General features: G+C 35.0%; 1 protein-coding gene across 3 annotated transcripts in view; it reads left to right on the top strand.

The window, feature by feature from the left end:
• nrp2b (neuropilin 2b) overlaps positions 1–20,996 on the top strand; it is a 140,196-nt gene that overhangs the window by 49,418 nt on the left and 69,782 nt on the right. For all 3 annotated transcript variants that reach the window (XR_015498801.1, NM_212966.1, XM_087266282.1), the window contains 3 exon segments: positions 11,748–11,975; positions 14,988–15,143; positions 15,822–15,991. Coding sequence is in view for 2 of the 3 variants with exons in the window: in NM_212966.1 (NP_998131.1) it covers positions 11,748–11,975; positions 14,988–15,143; positions 15,822–15,991 (554 nt within the window). In the remaining variant the exon portion in view is untranslated.

The raw sequence follows: 20,996 nt of genomic DNA, 5'->3' as shown, positions 1-20,996 counted from the left end.
AATCTGCCACATAAATATTCATAGCAAGCTCATATATGCGTATTGCATGCCAGTACACCTAACATATATATTACTGTAATCTCTCTTACACACGCACACTCATGCACACATTCACTCATCCATGACAAACATTCCTATTCTACCCAGCAACGTTCCTTAATAACAGCCGCCCCATTTCCCTCCGGCCACAGACAGATCCAGCCACGCACGGCCCAGACGCGGCTTTCCCCTGCTGGAAGAGGGGCGGGGGAACAGTTTCCCCATCCTTCTGTGGGACGCCTGTTTTTACCATGCTCACAAACATGAATTAATGAGAGCCAACAAAAAAAGGCTGATGGCGTCGGGGTCACTCATGCAGTGCAGTAGCGGCTCAGCAGGGGTCTAGCATACTGTCTGAGGTGGCATGAGTATGAGGGGTCACCGCGGGACTGGCAGGGTCTCGTATGTTGCAACGGAATATACTGTACGCTCTGAAACAAGCTGTAGTGATGCAGAATGTTACCACTGCAGGGTAAAGGCTGTCTGACAGCTCATCTGACCCAGTAATGCTTCCACGCAACTCTGTTTATCTGGGATTACAGTAGAAGAGAATGGAGGAAAACAACATGGAATGACAAAAGAAAAAGAAAATAGACACATTTATTAATGATATAAAAAAATGCTATTAAATAGACAATGATTGAAGTAATTTTAAATTATAGTAAATTATAGTAAATTATAGTAAATTTTAATGTAATTAATTACAATAATACAAGTTTTTTTTATTATTATTAAATATTTCCCAAATGATGTTTAACAGAGCAAGGACATTTTCACAGTATGTCTGATATTATTTTTTTCTTCTGGAGAAAGTCTTATTTGTTTTATTTCGGCTAGAATAAAAGCAGTTTTTATTTTTTAAGAGCCATTTTAAGGTCAAAATTAATAGCCTCTTCAAGCTTTATATTTTTTTTCAATAGTCCACTGAACAAACCATGATTATACAATAACTTGCCTAATTACCCTAACCTGCCTAGTTGACCTAATTAACATAGTTAAGCCTTTAAAGGTCACTTTAAACTATATAGAAGTGTCTTGAAACATATCTAGTAAAATATTGTTTACTGTCATCATGGCAAAGATAAAATCAAATCAGTTATTAGAAATGAGTTAAAAAATTGTCTCTACGTTTAACAGAAATTGTGGAGAAAAAAAAACAGGGGAGCTATTAATTCTGACTTCAACTGTTTTTACTTTATAAACTTATTCAATTTCTTTTTGGCTTAGTCCCTTTATTAATCAGGGGTCACCACAGCGGAATGAACCGCCAACTTTTCCAGCATATGTTTTGCACAGCGGATGCCCTTCCAACAAACATTTGTGTTTTTAAATAAAAAGTCTTAAAATGTAAACAACTTATAAGAAACACCCCATAATGTAAATAAGTTGTCATTTGATAAGAATATGTCAATAACTAAATTTTGACAAAAATGTCAGATAAAACCTTATAATTGTAATGTGTCAAATTAATAAATTAAATAAATAATTTAAATCAAACATTATAGTAAATATTTCTTGTAATCAATTAGAGCAATAATACAATAAATAATTGAAATTATATTTACTTGAGTAATTGATGATTGAAAAAATAATAATAATAAAATAAAGCTCTGAATGACATAATTTTCTAATTTTATCAGACTTTTATCAAATAAAAGAAATATCACTATTTTACTTAAACTCACACCTTGTCAATCTGGTAAAACTAGAGAAACTCAGAATTTTCAAGTGATTTACAATAAATACAGAAAAAAAAAAAAGTTAAGTTGTAAAATAAATGAACAAAACAATTTGATAAATTTCATATTTCAGTTGTATCTTCTAGACAAAGGGGTGTAAAAAAGGTTTAAAATTTGTTAGGTTTGTCACATTTTTTGTATTCAAAAATATAGGATTATGGAGCCTTTTCACAAGACTGTTATGACACGTTTAACGGTCATCATATTCTTAAATCCTTGTAAGTTTTTAATGATTTGATTTTTAAAAAGCATGAACATTTATATGCATTTATGAATGTATTATATCATCTTTGCGTCAAATTACAAAAAATTAATTACCGCTTATGTGAGGTGTTTCTAATGCAGCCTCTTGGGTTGAGAGTAGATTTGACGTTATTCTCTCCTCTGACTGTCGTCATCAGTCTTACACTATTTTATTGTTTTTCTGAAAGTCTTGATAACACCATCATGGAGTTTTTCTCTTATTATTTTGAACAAATATGATTGTAAAATAATTCTTTGTTGTACTCTCCGATTCACTGTTTATCCAACCATGACGCCTTCAGCTACTAAGAAACCTGGATATGTGAAAATAATCTATTTTATTTTATTTTATTTTATTTTTTATTTATATTGTATTTTTAACTAGAATTACTCTAATAGCTCTGTTATATAAAGTAAAAATATTTTGAATCAAATTCGGGATTATTGCTCCCCACATTTAGTAGATATTAAAGCACTTCAGTTTCATTCAGGAGAAACATCTGAGGCTAAATTGATGCTTAAAACTAAACAAGTATCATCTGCGGTATTAAATTTGCTTTTAAAAAGCCTTACACTGTGTCATGATCTATGTTTGTGATGAGAAAACTCACCATGAAGGCTTTAGATTAGACCCCTCAATTGCTTTAAAAAAAAACTAAAAATATATAGGAATAAGATTGCAGGATCAGTCCCTGTCATTGTGTCGGGATGTGCTGGGGAATTGTTTTAGAGCTGTTTCACCAACACAGACAGTATGTAATGCGTTATTTATATCGCTGAGCATTGCAGATGAGAGAAACAATAAGCAAAGGCAGAATACGGCATTCAGAAGGGTGACGTGTACGAGCAGGTGCTAATGGAAACACATAAGGATGCGAGACGGACACTTTCAGACGCACGCACATGTACACACACCGGTCTTGAACAGATGTATGGTGCTGTATTAGTGTAACATTAGCCCTGACCTGCTGTCTCTTTGGGACCCGTCTCTTTTTCAGCTGCCAGGGTGCCAGACAGAGAGGCTGATTTCCTGTGCGCTGTCCTCATTGAGCGGGTGCACGGTCAGAGGCCATTCTACACCCTATTTAGGGGACTTCAGGCACCCATGTCTGTCATTTTAGACTCCCTAAAAATATTTGATTAACTCAGCTGTCAGCGGGACAATCTGAGCCTGTTTCTGACCTCGAAGAATAGACAAATAATAAGGGAGCTGTTATGATGAAGGTTAATAAATGATAAAAACACATAACTCACAATGCATTGCAGGTATATAGATTTCTAGAAATCAAATATACATATGTATGACTTTGATGTTGCTAGTGTAATGGTCGTTTTGAGCTGCAGGGGTGCAGTTTATAAGATAAAGTCATATTGTTAACGGGCAATTATGTGATTTGAAGCTACAAAAGTAAGATATGAAGTTGCAGTTGTTTAAAAGCTAATATTTAAAAGTATTTTTAATGAGAATTGTAAATTTATCTTTTACAAAAAAAGCTCCTCATTGGCCTTTCCAACTTGTTTCCTTATCTCTTCTGTTAAAGGCGCGAGCGGTGATGTTAGGCCCCAGTGTTTTCACCTTTCCCATGTGCTCCTTTGTTCTGTTTCCCACAATTTCATTATGTTCATCAGTTTCACCTGTGTTCATGCCCTGTGTGTTATCAGTTTCATCATGTCATGTGTATTAATAGTCATGTGTGTTGTTTAATCGTTGTCCGGTATTCTCTTGGTCATCCTTGTCAACACCCCATGCCGTTCCTGAGTCGCCTGTGTTTCACATGTCCTTCATGTGCATGTTTATCAATAAATCTACGTGTTAGATACCTTCTGCGATCCTTTGCCTTGCTGAGAGAGTCCAGGCGTGACAAACATGTTTGTAATTTAAAACTATGGCTGCATCCAAAATCGGCTACCACTCAGTAGGTACTGCATTTGAATTTAAATTTACTTCTCGACCATAAGAATAATGTGTACTATACAGTATGAATGAAAGTTGTATGAATGGAACTCGGATGTATTACATCCGCCATTTTGTCATGATCACTTGACCTACCCATGTCAGTTGGATCGCTTATCTCCCATTCATGAATTCTCTCATGGGGCATCATGGGATAGCGTAGCGTACATCGGATGCGTACTTCAAAAACTTGCCGGAAGAAGTAGGTCATCCGGGTACTTCTCGCATACTGTTTTTCAAATACTATGCATTCGGACATATTACATTACTTCGCACGAATACTGTTTTTAGTGTACTATATAGAATGAAAGTATGCGATTTCGAACACAGCCTTGAATTTAATTTTTATTTTCATTTATTTATGCTTTTAAATTACATTGTGGGACTTTGATCTTTCCTATAACAACGTTTAATGTCTAACTTTTAACTTTTTTTCGTATATATATATATAAATATAGATGTAAATACATATAAATGTACATTTAATATACAATATAAATATAAACATTTAAAACACAAATAAATGTCTAACTTCTAAATTAAAAATCTAGAAATGAAAAGAAATATTTATTTATTACTGGTTTTGACATGTATCTGTGATCCTGTTTACTCCCCAAAAGAGTGTGATTCTGGAATCTGTATATAGATTAATATAAATCTATAGCTGTAAACAGTAAATGAGCCCACTTTGAAAAAGTTACGTTTCTTGACATTTTTAGTTAGAAATTATATTTTTTTCTGGGTTGGGGCTGTAAATTATGTTACAAAAACCTGGTAATAAACTGCCAGTACTTTTTTCTGTTACTTTAGATACTTAATTATATAATGTCTATGATTCAAACTACTAAAATGTCAATAAAAGTCATCCTGTTAAGCTGCAGAGTACATAAAAATTAGACAAAGCAGAGATTAAGGTCCCATAATACAATTCATGACATCAGAAAAAAAGGAACACCAGTGATACTAAATTTAGGAACTGTTTATTATTGGCAGTGTAATGCTAAGTAAATTTGGTGATTTTAAATTAACTTGCTCTGTAGAAGAATTCATGGATAGAAAACTTTACTATTTTATGCTTACTATATTTCAGGTTGTTATCAAAAAATGTTTCTTTTTTATTTTGTTTTTTTATTATTAAATATGTACACATTTTAAAACACAAACAAGTTGATGAAATAACTAACTTGAAAACTAAAAATCTAGATATTAAAGAGCCAAATGAAATGGTCGACTCAGAGTTGAGTAAATAAATGTTGTTGGGTTCGGATCTTTTGCTTGAACATGTCAACGTCGATAAGTACATCACAACAAACTGGGTCTTGAATGAATCACCGCAGATTAGCTTTGCACAAAAATCATATGGGAGTCGTTATGATAATTAGGTAAAAATAAATGCATATTATAAGACAATAAAAGTGTTTTTTGATCTTGCATGTACATCAGCCTATTGTTGGAGACCCCCAAAACCATAATATGATCTTTTATAATGCAAAATAGGGGCTCTTTAATAATAAAATCTGCAGGATTTATACAATGTTTTTAAAATATCACTAGTTGCAATTAGGAGAAATCACATATACTTTTATTTGTTGTCCTGAAGTGGTTTTAATATGTATCTGTGATCCTGTTTGCTCTCTAAAAGTATGTGATTGTGTAATCTGTATATAGCTTAATGGAAATCTATAGCTGTAAACAGTAAATGAGCCCACTTTGTATAGATTGGTTTGAACATGGGGTTAAATTTGTATTTGGTTGGAATGGAGCTCCACACATGAGTTCAAGGTTTGCCTTGTTAACTATAAAATGGACTTTTTTCCATGCCACATTTGCTATTTTTTGCACTAAAAAGTGCTTCTAGGGCAAATAATGGAGTTTAATTTGTAGCCTTATGTAGCCTTACACCTCTAAACCTCAACGTCCTCCACTCTCTGTGGGCGTCCAGTCGGCGCTGAGGCTAAAATCTTAGACTCACTCTTGTGCATGACCGAGCATGTCTATTAGTCTCAAGGGCAAGTCCAAACCCGTCCACCTGGGGTCACAGACCTGGCATGAAGCTCTAAGACATTAAACTGCCCTACTTTAAATAGCGTCATGTAAGGATATAATAGGTGTGAAGGAAGAAATCAGTCCTGGTAAATGTGCATTGGTGATTTGGAGGTTATGCGAAGCACATTTGTCACTGCAGCTGCTCTGCAAGCGCAGAAATAGTTATTGAAGAGTTAAGAGTCTCAGATCACTGAACGTTTGTTCTCTGATCCGTTACCCTCACAGCTCCTGTCAACAGCTCCTCAAACGCTTTTGCTTTCCCTCTTGTCTGTACTTTGAGTTTTTAAATAATGCAAGTGTCACTTCCTATGGCTCAAACTGAGAAACCTTTGAGGTTATAGCAAGGATTGTGTGGGATTTTGTGGTTTGACGGCATGTATGGATTTTTGTCCAGTGTGTGTGACTCTGCTCAGCAGGACTCGGCTCAGCTTGGTTTGCTGTATTTTGGCATGGTTTAATTTTCCACTGCAGTTTACTGTCACTTCAGAGTGAGTGGGATTATAGACATATTGTTATATGAAGCTCATCAGTTTTTGTGTTTCTTTTTTGTGATTGCTTGTGATTGTTTGGTCTCGGTTAAATAGAGAAATTGAATAAGAGAACATTTTGGAGTCTCATAGCCATATCCACCAATTATGTAATAAACAAACCAATAGCAGTTTCTAGAAATTTTGCTTTGGGAAATAGTTTCAAACTCCTAAAATTAACTCTAATGGCCCAATGCTTTAATGATCTAATGAGCGGTACAGTACAGTACGAGTCGGTACACGCCACCTTTATGAGGCTTGCATTTTTACCGCCAAAAGGGTACCATGGTCAGTTCGACTATGGCTCGTTTTTATATGTATATATTATTACGGTGTAATGCCTCAGCCTTTTTTTTTTATGGCGCTTTCTTTGTTTTCATTCCCCTGGCTTGCTGCAGGAGCGAGTGATGTATCCCTGTAAACCAATACTGTCCACTTGCTCGTCTAGCTCTCCTTTTTGGTATCCTTTTGGCATGCTACGTACCCTTTGCAAAGGGTACCCAAAAAGTGGTATGGTTTGGTTCGCTTTTTGGTACCTTTTGACCGTGGAAACGGCCATAAAAGCGTACTGAACCAAGCCGTCCCATACCGTACTACTCAGTGGAAATAGAGCATAGAGGAAATTAAAGCACAGACTTGTGTTACAAAATTAATTCGAAGTAGAATCCTTAAAAGGTTAGTTTGCACAAAATGAAATTTTCAGTTGTTTATTACTCATCCCCATGACAATTCCCTAATATCTTTGTTCATCTTAAGAAGGCAAATTAAGATATTTTTAGCTCTCTCAGAATATGAGGTAGAAGACGTTGGCAAACAAAGTTGTTTTTACAGTTGTATTTTATTTATTTATTTTTTTGGTTTCTGTGGCACAAAAGTGTTCTTGGAGTTTCTTAAGATTACTGTTGAACCACTGAAGTCACATGGTAAGTTTATGTAACTGTAGCTGTCTATGGAGGATGCTAAAATATCGAAACTTGTGTTCTGAAGATGACCAAGTCTTATGGAGAGTGACTAATCAATAATACAGTTTTTATGTTTAGGTAAACTTATTATTTGCCACTGTAAATGTGCAAAGACAACAATAAAAACCCCAGAGAATTAACCTTGAAATATTTATCACTACAATCACATTGCCACAATTTGGTAGGAAAAGACTTTAGTAGCTATGTTTCCATCCAGAGATGTGAATTAAATTTATGCTTAAAACTAGAATATTGCATAAAAGACATGCAAATAATGTAGCGTTTCCATCCAAAAACTCAAACTAAATGGTCTCTTTCTGATTTACTGGTTCCAAATATCAAAAATGAAAAATGAATTTGCTGTGGTGGGAGAAGCTGCGTCAATCCTTTCCTTATTTAATAAATGACTTGTGCCTCAGAAGAAAATGTCGCTACGCAATGAAGGCGTGGTGATGTTTAAAGGTGTGAGACGCGGAACACAGACTCTCTTAACAGTTCTGGAGGTCATTAATAATATAATAACACTAATATTGAAACGGTTATGGCATTTTATAATGTCCAAAACAACATTTCAGATGTTTTACAGTGTCCTCAGCCTGCTAGTTTGTCTATTCACACACACTTTTATCATCACATGACCTCTTAAAACAAAATCACATGACTTTTTTAATGCGCACACTGGATTTTTTACAGTAAAAGTGTTTCCATCGTAGTTTATGTGCTTCTTTTCTTATCGAATAAAATGTTTATCCTACTCAGTTATGTGCATACATTTTTAATGCACATTTTCAAAATTGATGGGCATCTTGGCGTTTCCATTAACCATTTTTTATGTGCATATCCAAAATGCACATAAAGATAGGTAGGTATCGATACTTTAGAACTGAATGAAATGAAACTACTTATTTAAATCCAGCACTTTTGGTGTCCTGCGTCTCCAAACAATCATTAATTGGCAAGTGTTAACATTTAACATTTTAGTAACAGTATGGCTTGCTTGCAATCTCAACTAAGGTGGTGCTAAAAAGTACCCAGTGTCATTCATACTAAAGTGAGCCATACCGAGATGCTCCATGCAAAGGAAAAGAACACTGAGTGTTAAAGTTTGTGTATGTGTGTGTGCCTTTGTGCATTAGTATGATGGCTGTGACTCCGCATTGCTTTGAAGAGGTGGCGTTACACACGAACGTGCTATGCATTGTGTCAAAGGCTGGCGTGTAGGACATGTGTCACATCTGAAGGTGAAGCATGACTGTGCATGTGTTAGCATATGAGCAACACTAACTTTCTTAATACAAAGCCAATCCAGGCTAAGAAGCAATATAAAACTATATAGGTTTGTGGTAAAAAAAAAAGCTATAGTTTTATTCTAGTTTCGTCTCCATAAAGGGATAGTTCACCCTCAAATTTAAATTCCATCATTATTGCAAAGCATTATAACACTTTTATTTCTACTATTAAACATAGGAAATTTTCAATTACAAATGTTCAGTTTTTGGACAATTAAAGGGATAGTTCACCCAAAACTAAAAATTCTAAAGTCATTTTCCCTCTGTTTACTTCTCAACTTTCTTCTGTTAAACACACAATGAGATATTTTGAAAGCTGGAAAATTTCAAAATATCATTTTAAAAAGCTGGAAAGAAACCTGTGGTCCATGACTTCCATGCTATTTGTTTTTCCAACGATGGAGGTCAGTGGTTACAGGTTTTCAGCCTTTTTCAAAATACATTCTTTAGTGTTCAACAACTAAGAAAGAAACTCATAAAGGTTTGGAACAACTTGAGGGAGAGTAAATAGTGAGTGAATTTTCATTTTTGGTTGAACTCTCCCTTTAAAGTAAAAGAAATGAGTACTCTCAGGGCAAAGTACTTTTTTTTTCTTTGTTTAGGGTAAAAAGAAGTTTGAAATACCTAGCTAATAGCAGTTTAGTGTTGGCAAACATCCCAACACAACCCACACTGCTAAGAGTAGCATGTAGATGAATATGCAGGTATATAGTTATCTTCTGTTGATGTTTTAAAGTCAATTCAGTGAACCTTATTTTAAAATCTAATCTTTACAAGAGCCTGAAATATTAAATATGCTTATGCAGAGATGCGTATTATATAACGTAATGTCCTAAGATGACACTTTAACTCGCTCAGTGCTGTTCCAACTCTCTATATGTGTCTGTTAGACTAAAAACCTCTCCTTCATCAGGCGCACACATGCAGTATGAGAAACTCTTGAGCGTCATCTCCGACTGTACTGCTAAAGTAATATTGACAGCAGCTTCAGGGATGGGAAATCATTCTAATTCAGCACTTTTGCAGATGAAGGGTTTTTCAGTACAGATTTAAAGCTTCGCCTTGATGAATGTTCCCGTTTTCATTTCCGTCAATATGTTTTTCTCAGCGAGCTAACCGAATGTGTCTCTTTCTCTATGTGCGATTGACACAAGAAAGCAAGTAATGTGCTTGCTCTTGCCCCTCCAGAACAAGTCCACTTGCTGACATTTTGGTCAATACAAATCGCATCAAGTCTTGCACGTAACCATGCGTTTTAGTTTCTTTACTGCAAAAAAATTCATAAATAAATAACGATCTAAATATAAGAAATAAATGAAGAATTTCAGAAGATACAGACAAGAATTGAGACTAATGATCTGCCAGGGCAGTAAGAAAATTATACATTAATCTGTCTTAATTTGAGCTTAAGCATTTAAATTTAAAACAAGATTACTGTATGTATTAAATCAAGATCTGACATGCATGTACACAAATTTTTATTCAAATTAAAAATTGAATGAACTTACATTTCCTTCAGCTTATTGCCTTTATTCATGGGGAGTTGCCGCAGCAGAATGACCCAACTTATCTATCATGTGTTTTACACATCGAATGCCCTTCTACCTGCAACCCAGTTCTGGGAAACACCCATACACTTTCCCATCCACAAACACTAGGGCAGTGTTAATTTTGACTGCAAATTTGATTTAGTTTTAGTCTTTGTCTTTTCACAAAAATTCAATTTTAGTCATATTTTAGTCTTCTGAATCATTTTAGCTTTAGTCTATTTTTAGTCGACTAAATTTCATAACATTTTAGTCAGCTAAATCTACTTTACAGATTCCCCTATGGAAGATGATGTAAACGCATTCCACCTCTACTGTGGATCAAATATGCACACACCAAGATTAATTACGGCTAAAACATCCAATTATTACGGCTTAATTTTAAGTCTTAAAATACAGACTGGTCTTAAATGATGTCTCTGATTGTAACTAAGCTAAATGTACATGTACAATAAGTGACTTTAAGCTTTACTAAGTGCGAAAAAAGATAAATGAACAAAATAATCAAATTAATCTGACACACTCAAAAAATGATGTTTGCTGTTTGTTATTTTAAATGAACTGAAACAACACAAATATTGATGTTTTTTTAGGGACAACTTAATAGTTTTGTGTTCAATCCACATACATTTGTGAAACTATTATGTTAACTTCATTCTTTCATGTTGTCTCTACTCAAATCGATTCTGTGGAACCCAGCATTTTTTAAAGTAATTTTTGTTTAAACTACTAATTTAAATGAGCTGAAACAACACAATTTTTGATGTTTTTAAGGGGCAACCTAATAGTTTTGAGTTATATCAACTTAAATTTGTAAAAACTATTATGTTAAGTTTAATTTTTTATATTGTTCCAACTCAAATCGATTGTGTAAAACCCAGCATTTTTTACAATCTAGACTCAAAAAAATGATATTATATTTGTTTGAACTACTTCGAATTACTACTTTTGAACTACTACTACTACTACTTGTTTAATGAGCTGAAACAACACAATTCTTGATGTTTTTAGGGACAACTTAATAGATTTGTGTTTAAGCCAATGAACTTTGTAAAAAACTATTATGGTAATTAAATTCTTTCATGTTGTCTCAACTCAAATCTATTCTGTGAAACACAGCATTTTTTAATGTTTGGTCAAACTTCTTATTTAAAATGAGCTGAAACAACACAATTCCTGATGTTTTTTTGGGACAACTTTTGTGTTCGAACCACTGACATTTTTGACTTAATTCTTTCATGTTGTCCCAACAAAAATCCATGGGACCCAATATTTTTACAATTTATTCTTAAAACAAGATCAATACAACTTATGGGCTAGAAATAAGCTTGTTACTCTTGACTAGATAAGGAATTTTTCGGCGTGTTGTCCTCATATACTTTCTGATTTCTCTTCCTCCAGGCTCCGACTGTTCCAGAAACTTCACCAGCCCTTCAGGTGTGATCGAGTCACCTGGTTTTCCTGACAAATACCCACACAACCTGGAGTGCTCCTTCATCATCGTGGTCCCGCCTCACATGGACGTCACCCTCACCTTCCTGACCTTTGACCTGGAGAACGACCCCTTGCAGGGTTCGGAGGGCGAGTGCAAGTACGACTGGCTGGAGGTGTGGGACGGCCTCCCGCAGGGTGAGTGGAGATGCCGTAATCCCAAAGAATTCGGATTAGACCGCGCTTTTCCAAAGTCCAGACCACCCGTGACTTTAAGAGGATTGCTTTTTTTCTCTGACCTCATTGTCTGCTTTGAGATCAGTACGTTGCATGTCTGCCGTACATAATTTGGTCACTTAATGATTTCTAATCCGCATAGCATTCACTGTCACACTATGGGCCATCTGGTTGGTTGATCTCCCAGTCTATACAGCTGTTGGCTCTTACCCTGTGACACGCAGCACCCGTCGGTCGGCCACTGTGCCAGCGTTTCTGCCGGTGTGCATTGCTGTCGTGCTGTTACTGCGGCTGCCGCTGGAGCTATTTTGGTATTGAGCGTTGGCAGATGAAAGCGGAGCCCAGGGCCTTGCTTTGCCTTATCTGCGTCAGGCGGGGCCAAAAAGCCACGGCACCCGTATTCTTCCACAGAGGAGACTGAGGACGGGGGTAACAGCAGCCATGGTAACCTTTATCAGGAAAGTGAAAATGGGGCGTGAATAACACTGCAATAGGATTTAATCCTTGTCTGGAACAGAGCGCTATGGAATACTCTCTTTTTTTCCCCAGCTGTCTTATTAATGCTTCAGCCCCTAGACCCCCGTTCTGCCCCCACCCTCGTCCTTCTGCCTCTGGGATTGGCTTCATGTTGTGGTGCTGAACACGCACATCTAATCAGACACTTTATAAGTGTCGACTAAAACATGACAGGGTATTTAGTGTAGTTTAATAACTCAGCTTGCTCTAGATCATCAGGTTCACCAGTTAGTAGTGGAGTTTTCAAAATTTACTGTAATAAAATCATTCTTGTTAATGTTATGTGATGATTATATATAAACTGTTAACTTGAGAAATGCAAAAATTATTTATTGCAATACTTAATTATTTTACTTAAAAGCCAAGAAAAGTACACTGGGGGTGTACTCACACTATGCACAGTTGCCCTGAACTGGGCCGAAACATCCTTGTTCACCCTCCGGTCTCCCCCATCAGCCACCACTCACTATACACTCAGCTTACATCACTTACAGCTATACAAGACTCAGCTGAGCACGCTTACATCATCAATGATGCGCTGTTCAGTAAGAAACGCTCTCGCTCAGCACAGTGTAGATTTCTTTAGTTACATCGTTTAAGTTGTTTGATATGCAGTGACACGCAGTCAAATATTTCACCACTTTTGTTGCTCATAAACTATCATAAAGTCATCTTGCTGCAGGAATTATGAAGTTTGCTGAAGGTGCAGCTGTCGCGCAGTGAGGGGTTTGCGTCTTTAATAATCTACAACAGTTTGTGTTCATTGAACAGTGAGAATGATTAATAAATCGATATGAAACGGTCCCTTAAAAGTCACGTCTCGTTTTCAGTTTCAGACTCAGGCGTGCTTTGCACTCACACTACAAGTGTACCGCGCAAGTGAGCTGCGCTCTGGCACACCTTTTTCAACCTAGCCAGGGCCTGCCAAGTGAACCGCGCCTGAGCCTGATTCAGAGCACTCTCAAACGATCTGGGAATCAGGCCTGGGCACCGTTCAAATAGCATAGAGTGAGTAAGCTCTAGTTCCTAGTGTATTGCATTATAAAAAGAAATTAACACTGAAATCTCACAGCTGCTGGTAGCACATGTACAAACTGGGGAACACATAAATTCTTACATTTTGAAAATAAACATACATGTGAAGTTATTAAACATAAATTGACCATTTCTAATAAACATAATTGTACTTCAACAAACATAAATAAACCATCTTAATTAAACTTAACAGTACTCCAGTACAGTATCCTTCATTCAGAATGTAAATGTCACTTAGGTCAGCCATCTGTTCCTGTGTTTTAAGGTTCGTCTGTAAAAAGATAAGCCTGCCAACATTTTGAGGATTGTTGTTTTTTTAGAGGAGTTTATTACCTTCTATGCTATTCTGCCTTCAGACAGTGATATTGCTGGGTGATGGCGGTGCAGATGTGCAGTCATGATTGGATATGTTTCCGTTTGAGTAGGCTATACATGTAAAACGATGCTTGCACACAGTCATTTTTTTGTTCATCGTTTTTTCTTTCTCAACATTATACTCAACGGCAAATGAGAAATGTCCCAACACCGCAGATTTGAAAAACGCCGACCCTTCATCGTACTGTTGCTTCACTTCACCTCTGCTCACCATGTTAAAGTGTGCGATCATGGTTAAGCGCCCCCTAACTCTGGAGCATATTGATTATATATTTACTCGCAGGGAGGAGTTTCCTCATCTCAGCTCGTAGACTTACAGGCACACACAAACAGTCGGAGAGAAACAAAACGCACATAAATTATTTAAACGTAAAACCGAAAAAAAAAGCAATTCACTAGCACATACTGAATCTTGGATGTCGTACTGAATGGTTCAATATTATATTGAGAATTGTGGCATCCATTGCCTATATCTGTGCTGTTTTTTTCATAAAACACAGGCTTTACATGTTATACATTTCAGTTTTATGTAATTCACATGTTTATGAAATATGAAAATATGTTGAAAAATACCCGTTTATGCAACAAAAACATACTTTAAAAACAAAACTTGCTTGGTTTGATCGTCAACACCATCAAATGTGAAAGACATTTTTTTTCAACCTAGCATTCGAGAGCACTTGCGGTATTAAAGCCCTTCCCTCTCCAAAAGAGAAGAAAATCAATGTACTTGATTGATACTAGGTTATTTCACCCATCCGGGACTGTGTGTGTGTGTGTGTGTGTGTGTGTGTGTGTGTGTGTGTGTGTGTGTGTGTGTGTGTGTGTGTGTGTAGGATGGATTCATTACTGTGAGACAGCAGCCTCTCTATAGCATTATAGCCTGACCAAACTAAATCACACACCTCTGTTGACAGGATTCAGAGAAGTGGTGTTGTATAGGTTTTAGCCACATAAAGTCTTATAAATGGTCAGTGAGAGCAAAATCAAACCTGTGCACATCCCACCACTGAGAATGAGTTTGTGTGTGTGTTTTTTTTTTTGCAGTGGGACCATTGATTGGACGCCACTGCGGTACCAAAATCCCTTCTGAAATCCAGTCGTCCACTGGAATCCTTTCTCTATCCTTTCATACGGACATGGCTGTGGCCAAAGATGGTTTCTCTGCCCGCTATAACATGACTCTCAAGGAGGTCAACGACAGTAAGTGGTCTTTATACTTCATGCTTTGAGAATGAACAGCTAATGATTTAAAAAAGTTGTTTGTTAAAAAGTTGTTAATATAAAATACAGACAAATATATAAAATTTTATTATATATAATCAAATATATATATATATAAATTTTAGTAAAATAAAACAAAATATATAAATATATATATTTTTTTATTTTGATTGTTTATTTAAACCAATTTAAACCAAAAAAGTTAGTTAAATATGTATTTTTTTAAATATGTTATAAAATATAAATAAATTGAAATGTATATTTAAAATGTTAAAACAATATTGTCTCAAAATTATAACCAAGCAAAATTACCAAACAGTATTATGAGAAATATAATTTTAATTAAATTGTTTTATTTGATTTATTTTTTATTTTTATTTATTTATTTTTGTAATAAATTGTATTGTTTTTTATATATAGAATTTGTTAAACTAATACAAGGGCAAGACTATTTTTTATTTATTTTTTTGTTGAAATTTCTATCATTGCTTTAACTTTTTCCCACAATAGCATTCTAGAAATGCATATTTTAAAACAGCAAATAACTGCTAAAGTTGGTTGTATCCATTCTTTTAGTTACTCTTCAACATTACTGTATATTTGCACGTCTGTCCTATACCCCAATGATAATATGAGAAAACTCTCTGTGCTCCTCAGATTTCCACTGCAGTAATGATCTTGGCATGGAATCAGGAAAGATCAGCGATGACCAGATCTCTGCATCGTCCAGCTTCTATGACGGCCGATGGTCTCCAAGACAAGCTCGACTCAACTTTGACGACAACGCTTGGACGCCCAACGAGGACAGCAACAAAGAATACATCCAGGTGAGGTTTCAAGAACAAGTTTGTGGGCCTGTACCATGACAATGGCTAAACAAACTCAGGGTTACAGGGTTACTTAAAAACTGTCAGAACCAAATCAGTACAATCAGGCTTTGTCAGTAGTAGGATTCTTATCAACTTTCTTGAGTTGTAAACTTTTCTATAAATGAAAACATGAAGGCAGGACGTCAGTAGCAAAAAAGCCAGTCAAACACCTTGAAATAAAGACACTGTGATTTACTTTTTTAAAAATATATATTTTATTACAAATTTACTTTAAGATAAAAGAAATCTATATGAGCTAATAAACAATCAACTAATAAAAAAATATGTGCTTTATAAATGTGAAAGTTTGCGAAAGTTTCCAGAATTTATGAAAAGGTGAATATTTTTGACAAAATCATACAAACTGCATGCTATATTTTATTTACTTTAGTACAGTCCTGGGTAAGAATTTTTTACAAACAGTCCACTGGACAGAAAAATAGTTCAAGTTATTAAAATAACCTATTGAAACTTTTAAAGTTTGAAGGTTAGGGAAAAGTTGTAATTTGTTCTCCAGTAAACATGCAAGTATCTTGCCTTGCTTTGGAAGGGCAGCAATAATTGTAAAAATATATATATTTCAACAGAATCAAAAATCTTTAAGCATCTTCATGCTGTTCAAAAGTTTTCACCCCCTAGCTCTAAGGGGCCGATCACACCGAACGTGCTTTTTGTGTTGAAAGACACTTTTTTTGAATGATTTACTAACTGCAGCGAGCATTTTGTGCGCGGTTTATGTGCCCTCACGTTTTAACTGCCTGCTGCACCTTGCATTTTTGTTCTTGCGCGTCGTGCACTTTTAGTTGAAAAAAGTCAACTCGAAGCTAAAAAGCATGTTACATAATTTGCATTTGTTTCATTCTCCAATCAAATGAAAGCAATAAAGGTGTTTCCATTGAGGTGCCTTCAATGTTTTTTGAAGATGGAGCAGAGACTTGTGGTTGCTGTTTTGAGTTATCTGGAGCTTTATGACCTCACAAATCTTGATTATTACAATATTGATACATATTAAAACTATATTAATATCAACAGCAATACTCTCGCACAGTACCCAGCTGAATTAGTTGTTGCATAGCAACATAAAAAAGTGCACCATTTTCTTGTCAAAAAGGCAGTGTGGTGCGCTTCGTGTTTTTGGAACTTAAATGCTCGTTCGGTGTGATCGTACCCATAATGCCTCGTGTTTCCTTCTGGAGCATTAGAGCCTTATTTTTATTTTATTTTATTTATTTATTTTAACGGTTGTGTTTGAGTTTTCCTCAGTGTAAAAAGATGGACCTTAAAATCATACAGTCAGTGCCGGAAAGGTTTAAATATCCAGAATTAGGAATCTGCAGGACATGGAGACTTATCTGAATAACAGAAACTGTTCTGAACAATTGAGACAACCGTGGCAAAGCCAAAAGACAAACATACACGAATATCGTCCAGTTAAACACAGTATTAAAAACTTACAATTACTATTACTAAAACCTAATAAATACTTTGCAGTATTCAACTTTTGCAGGGGGGTATTTAAATAAGTTCAGCTATTATTATATTTTAGTAAAATTGATTTATATAACAATTATTTTTATCATATAAAAAATATTATAATAAACCATCTTTGTTTAAAGCAAGGAAATTTCCTTCATAACATTTGGTCATAATTTAATTTATGGTAAATTTCTTGCTACTAACAAACCATTAAATATGAATTTTAGTTCAATAAACTACTAATTTGCTGCTTATAAGGTGGATAGATTAGGGATGTAGAATAAGATCATACTTTATAAATATTAATAAACACTTCAAATCTTAATAGGCAGGTAATAAGCCAGTAGCTGAAGGAATTTCACTCAAAAATGAAAATGTACACATTATTTGCTCACCCACAAATGGCTAGAAACCTTTGAGTTTCTTCTGTTAAACAGAAAAGGAGATAATTTGAAGAATGATAAAAACCTGTAGACATTGACTTCCATAATAAGAAAAACATACTGTACCATGGATGTCGTTGGTTACAGTTTTAGCTTTCTTCAGAACATCCTCGCTTGTGTTCAGCAGAAAAATAGACATTTGCTGGAACAAGTAAAGGGTGAGTAAATGATGAAAGAATTTTCATTTTTGGGTGAACTGTCCTTTATATTATATAATAGCGAGAATTGATACTAAAAGCTACTGTTTACCAAAGGTACAACAGAAAAAACAACTTTTTACACCTATGCTGGTACCTTTAGCATTAGTAAATCTAAACCAAAATATAACCTGCCCTGAAGCAGTTTAGCAAATGACCTTGAGTTATAACAACTAAAGCCCTATCTAATCCAGTGTTGATGCCTGCTAAACTGAAACCTACCTAAATAACCAGCTAAATCAGCTTGGTGGTGTACTGTAGGCCCTCTGTCAAAACGTCTTTCTCAAAGTGCTTGAGAAGCTTGCCAGGCCCAGATGGATTTGAGATTTCGGATTGTGTCAGGAAGTCAATGGGGTCAGGAGCTGCGCCAGGCCTTTCGAAACGAGGCTCATTACTTGTGGTGTTACTTTAAGTGGTGTGTCGTATTTGTGTCAGGATGTTGCTGAGTTGTGGAGCCCACAGCTGTTGTGTTGTGTTAACACCTGACATCACTCGCTTGCTCTCAGAGTCCACGGCCCAGACATCCATCTTGACAAACAGCTGTCGTAAATGCCAACATGCCCGAGGAACATACTTCACTTGGACGCCCCGCCTCAACTCGCCTCGTTCTGTTCTGTGTGTGTGTGTGGGTTCAGAAAAAGAGGCGTCGTTCTGTTTTAGATGCAGTGTCATTGATCTTCATTGATTCATCTAGGGTTTCAGGGTAAATTAGTTGATGTAACTTGTAACTTAAAGGAATACTATTGATGCAATATAAGCTCAGATTTGTTGTCAAAGGCATTTGTGGCATGATGTTGTTTTTTACGATGAAGAAATAGGTAGAAATGCCCAGCACCCCCCAACAACTACTGGGTTTTTTTTTTTTTTACTTTAGGTTTATAGTTGTAATACGGTACTTGCATGGTAACAACCATTTTCAGAAGTCCCAAAAATGCTGTTAAAAATATCCACAAAAAGGCCAGATTATAGGGAATGTCATTTCAGAGAGTAAAAATGTTTTATTTTATTTTATTTTATTTTAAATTTTATTTCATTTCATTTTATTTTATTTATTATTTATTTATTTATTTATTTATTTATTTATCTATCTATCTATCTATCTATCTATCTATCTATCTATCTATCTATCTATCTATCTATCTATCTATCTATCTATCTATCTATCTATCTATCTATCTATCTATCTATCTATCTATCTATCTATCTATCTATCTATTTATTTATTTATTTATTTATTTATTTTATTTTATTTTATTTTATTTTATTTCAATAAATTGTTACACTAAGACCAGGACCGGACTTTTTTATTTAATTTTATTTTTATAATATTATTTTTATTTTATTTTTTATTTTATATGTTCTTTTATTTAATTTTGTTATATATATATTTTTTTTTTTTATTTATTTAGTATTTTATTTTTTGTTTTATTTTAATAAATTGTTACACTAAGACCAGAACCAGACTTCTTTATTTTTACTTTATTATTTTTTTATTTTTTTATTTTAATAAATAATAAATAACAATACAATTTCATTAAGTTTTTTTTTTTTTTTTTTTTTCTTCTTCAACTGAGCGACGCGACAAACTATGTTCTGGGCTAATTAGCATTACCCCACATGCTGATAACAGAGTTTAACCCAGAACTTCCCTTTAACATCTCATCAGTTTTTCTTGTGTGCTCTTTTTCCCTCCATTGTTTCTCTCTGTCTCTCTTTATTACTATTCATCAGGGACTGGTTTCACAGACGCAGTAGGCTGCATCTCTCTCTCTCTCTCTCTCTCTCTGGTCTCTGGGCGCATGCAGGGCTTTATGATGCACGGCCCGCTCTGATGCTAACAGCCACTTGATTGATGAGGGTCCTTTCCTAGGAATAAATAGTTAGCAGCAGACCTGGGTTCTATTGATTTTTGTGTCTAGGTGTGTTTCTCTGTGGCCCTAAGCAGCTTTGCAGAAGGTACTAGTGTGTGTGCGTGTGCTCGTATCAGTGTGTGAAAGCCACACCTGTCTCTCTGACAGATAACAAACGCTGCAGTTTTCCCGCTCATGTTCGGATGACATCCCGCTGAGCAGGGAGAGCCGAGGATCATGGGTAACAGCCCTCCTTTAGGACGGGAGCTGAATGCCTGATTAAGGCGAGACACTGCAGGCTAAATTTTATTATTTTTTTAATGCAGCAGTCAGTTATGAGGTTTTGGCCTATTGGGCTTTTCTTTTTTTTCTGTCCAATGTAAAGAAAACATCCACCTAAGTCCGCCACAAAGTGTTTCTTTTGTCGTACTTTTGAAATTTGCAGACATAAACTGATAATGTAGTACATATTTTAAAAGCCGTTTTCACATGCATTGAGTCATAAATCTCCACTTCAGCAGTACTTACAGCACACCCCTCAGAGATCTATCTTTTAAATTCATATTTTTAATAGGAAGCTATACAATATTATATGTGTGCATGTACATTAGGTTAGTCAGTACTGAAGCCGAATCTGGAGCTTATCTAACAAAATAACTTACGATAACTAGTACTAATTTATATGTTATAGAAAATATTAAATACAAATTTAAAATGAGAAAAAATCAAGAGAAGCTAAACAAATTGTAAAAATTTAGTTATGATTAATGTAGGTTATAATTTTTCTTTTATATTTTGATTGAATTTAATTGTATTATCTTTCCATTTCTAAATATTTTTTCTGACTAAATATTACTTTAATAAATATGTCTGTTTAATAAATCTGTTTTGTTTAAATGCACCAAAATACATTGCCTATATTCACTGAGAAATGGGTACAAATATTCATTTTCTAAATGGGGTGCACTCAATTATGCTGAGCACTGTACATACACCA

Source organism: Danio rerio, chromosome 9, assembly GCF_052040795.2.
Source record: "Danio rerio strain M-AB ecotype USA chromosome 9, GRCz13ab, whole genome shotgun sequence".
Classification (NCBI taxonomy): domain Eukaryota; kingdom Metazoa; phylum Chordata; class Actinopteri; order Cypriniformes; family Danionidae; genus Danio; species Danio rerio.
Note: the sequence above shows the minus strand (reverse complement) of the source record. Positions and strands in the feature narration are given on the sequence as shown.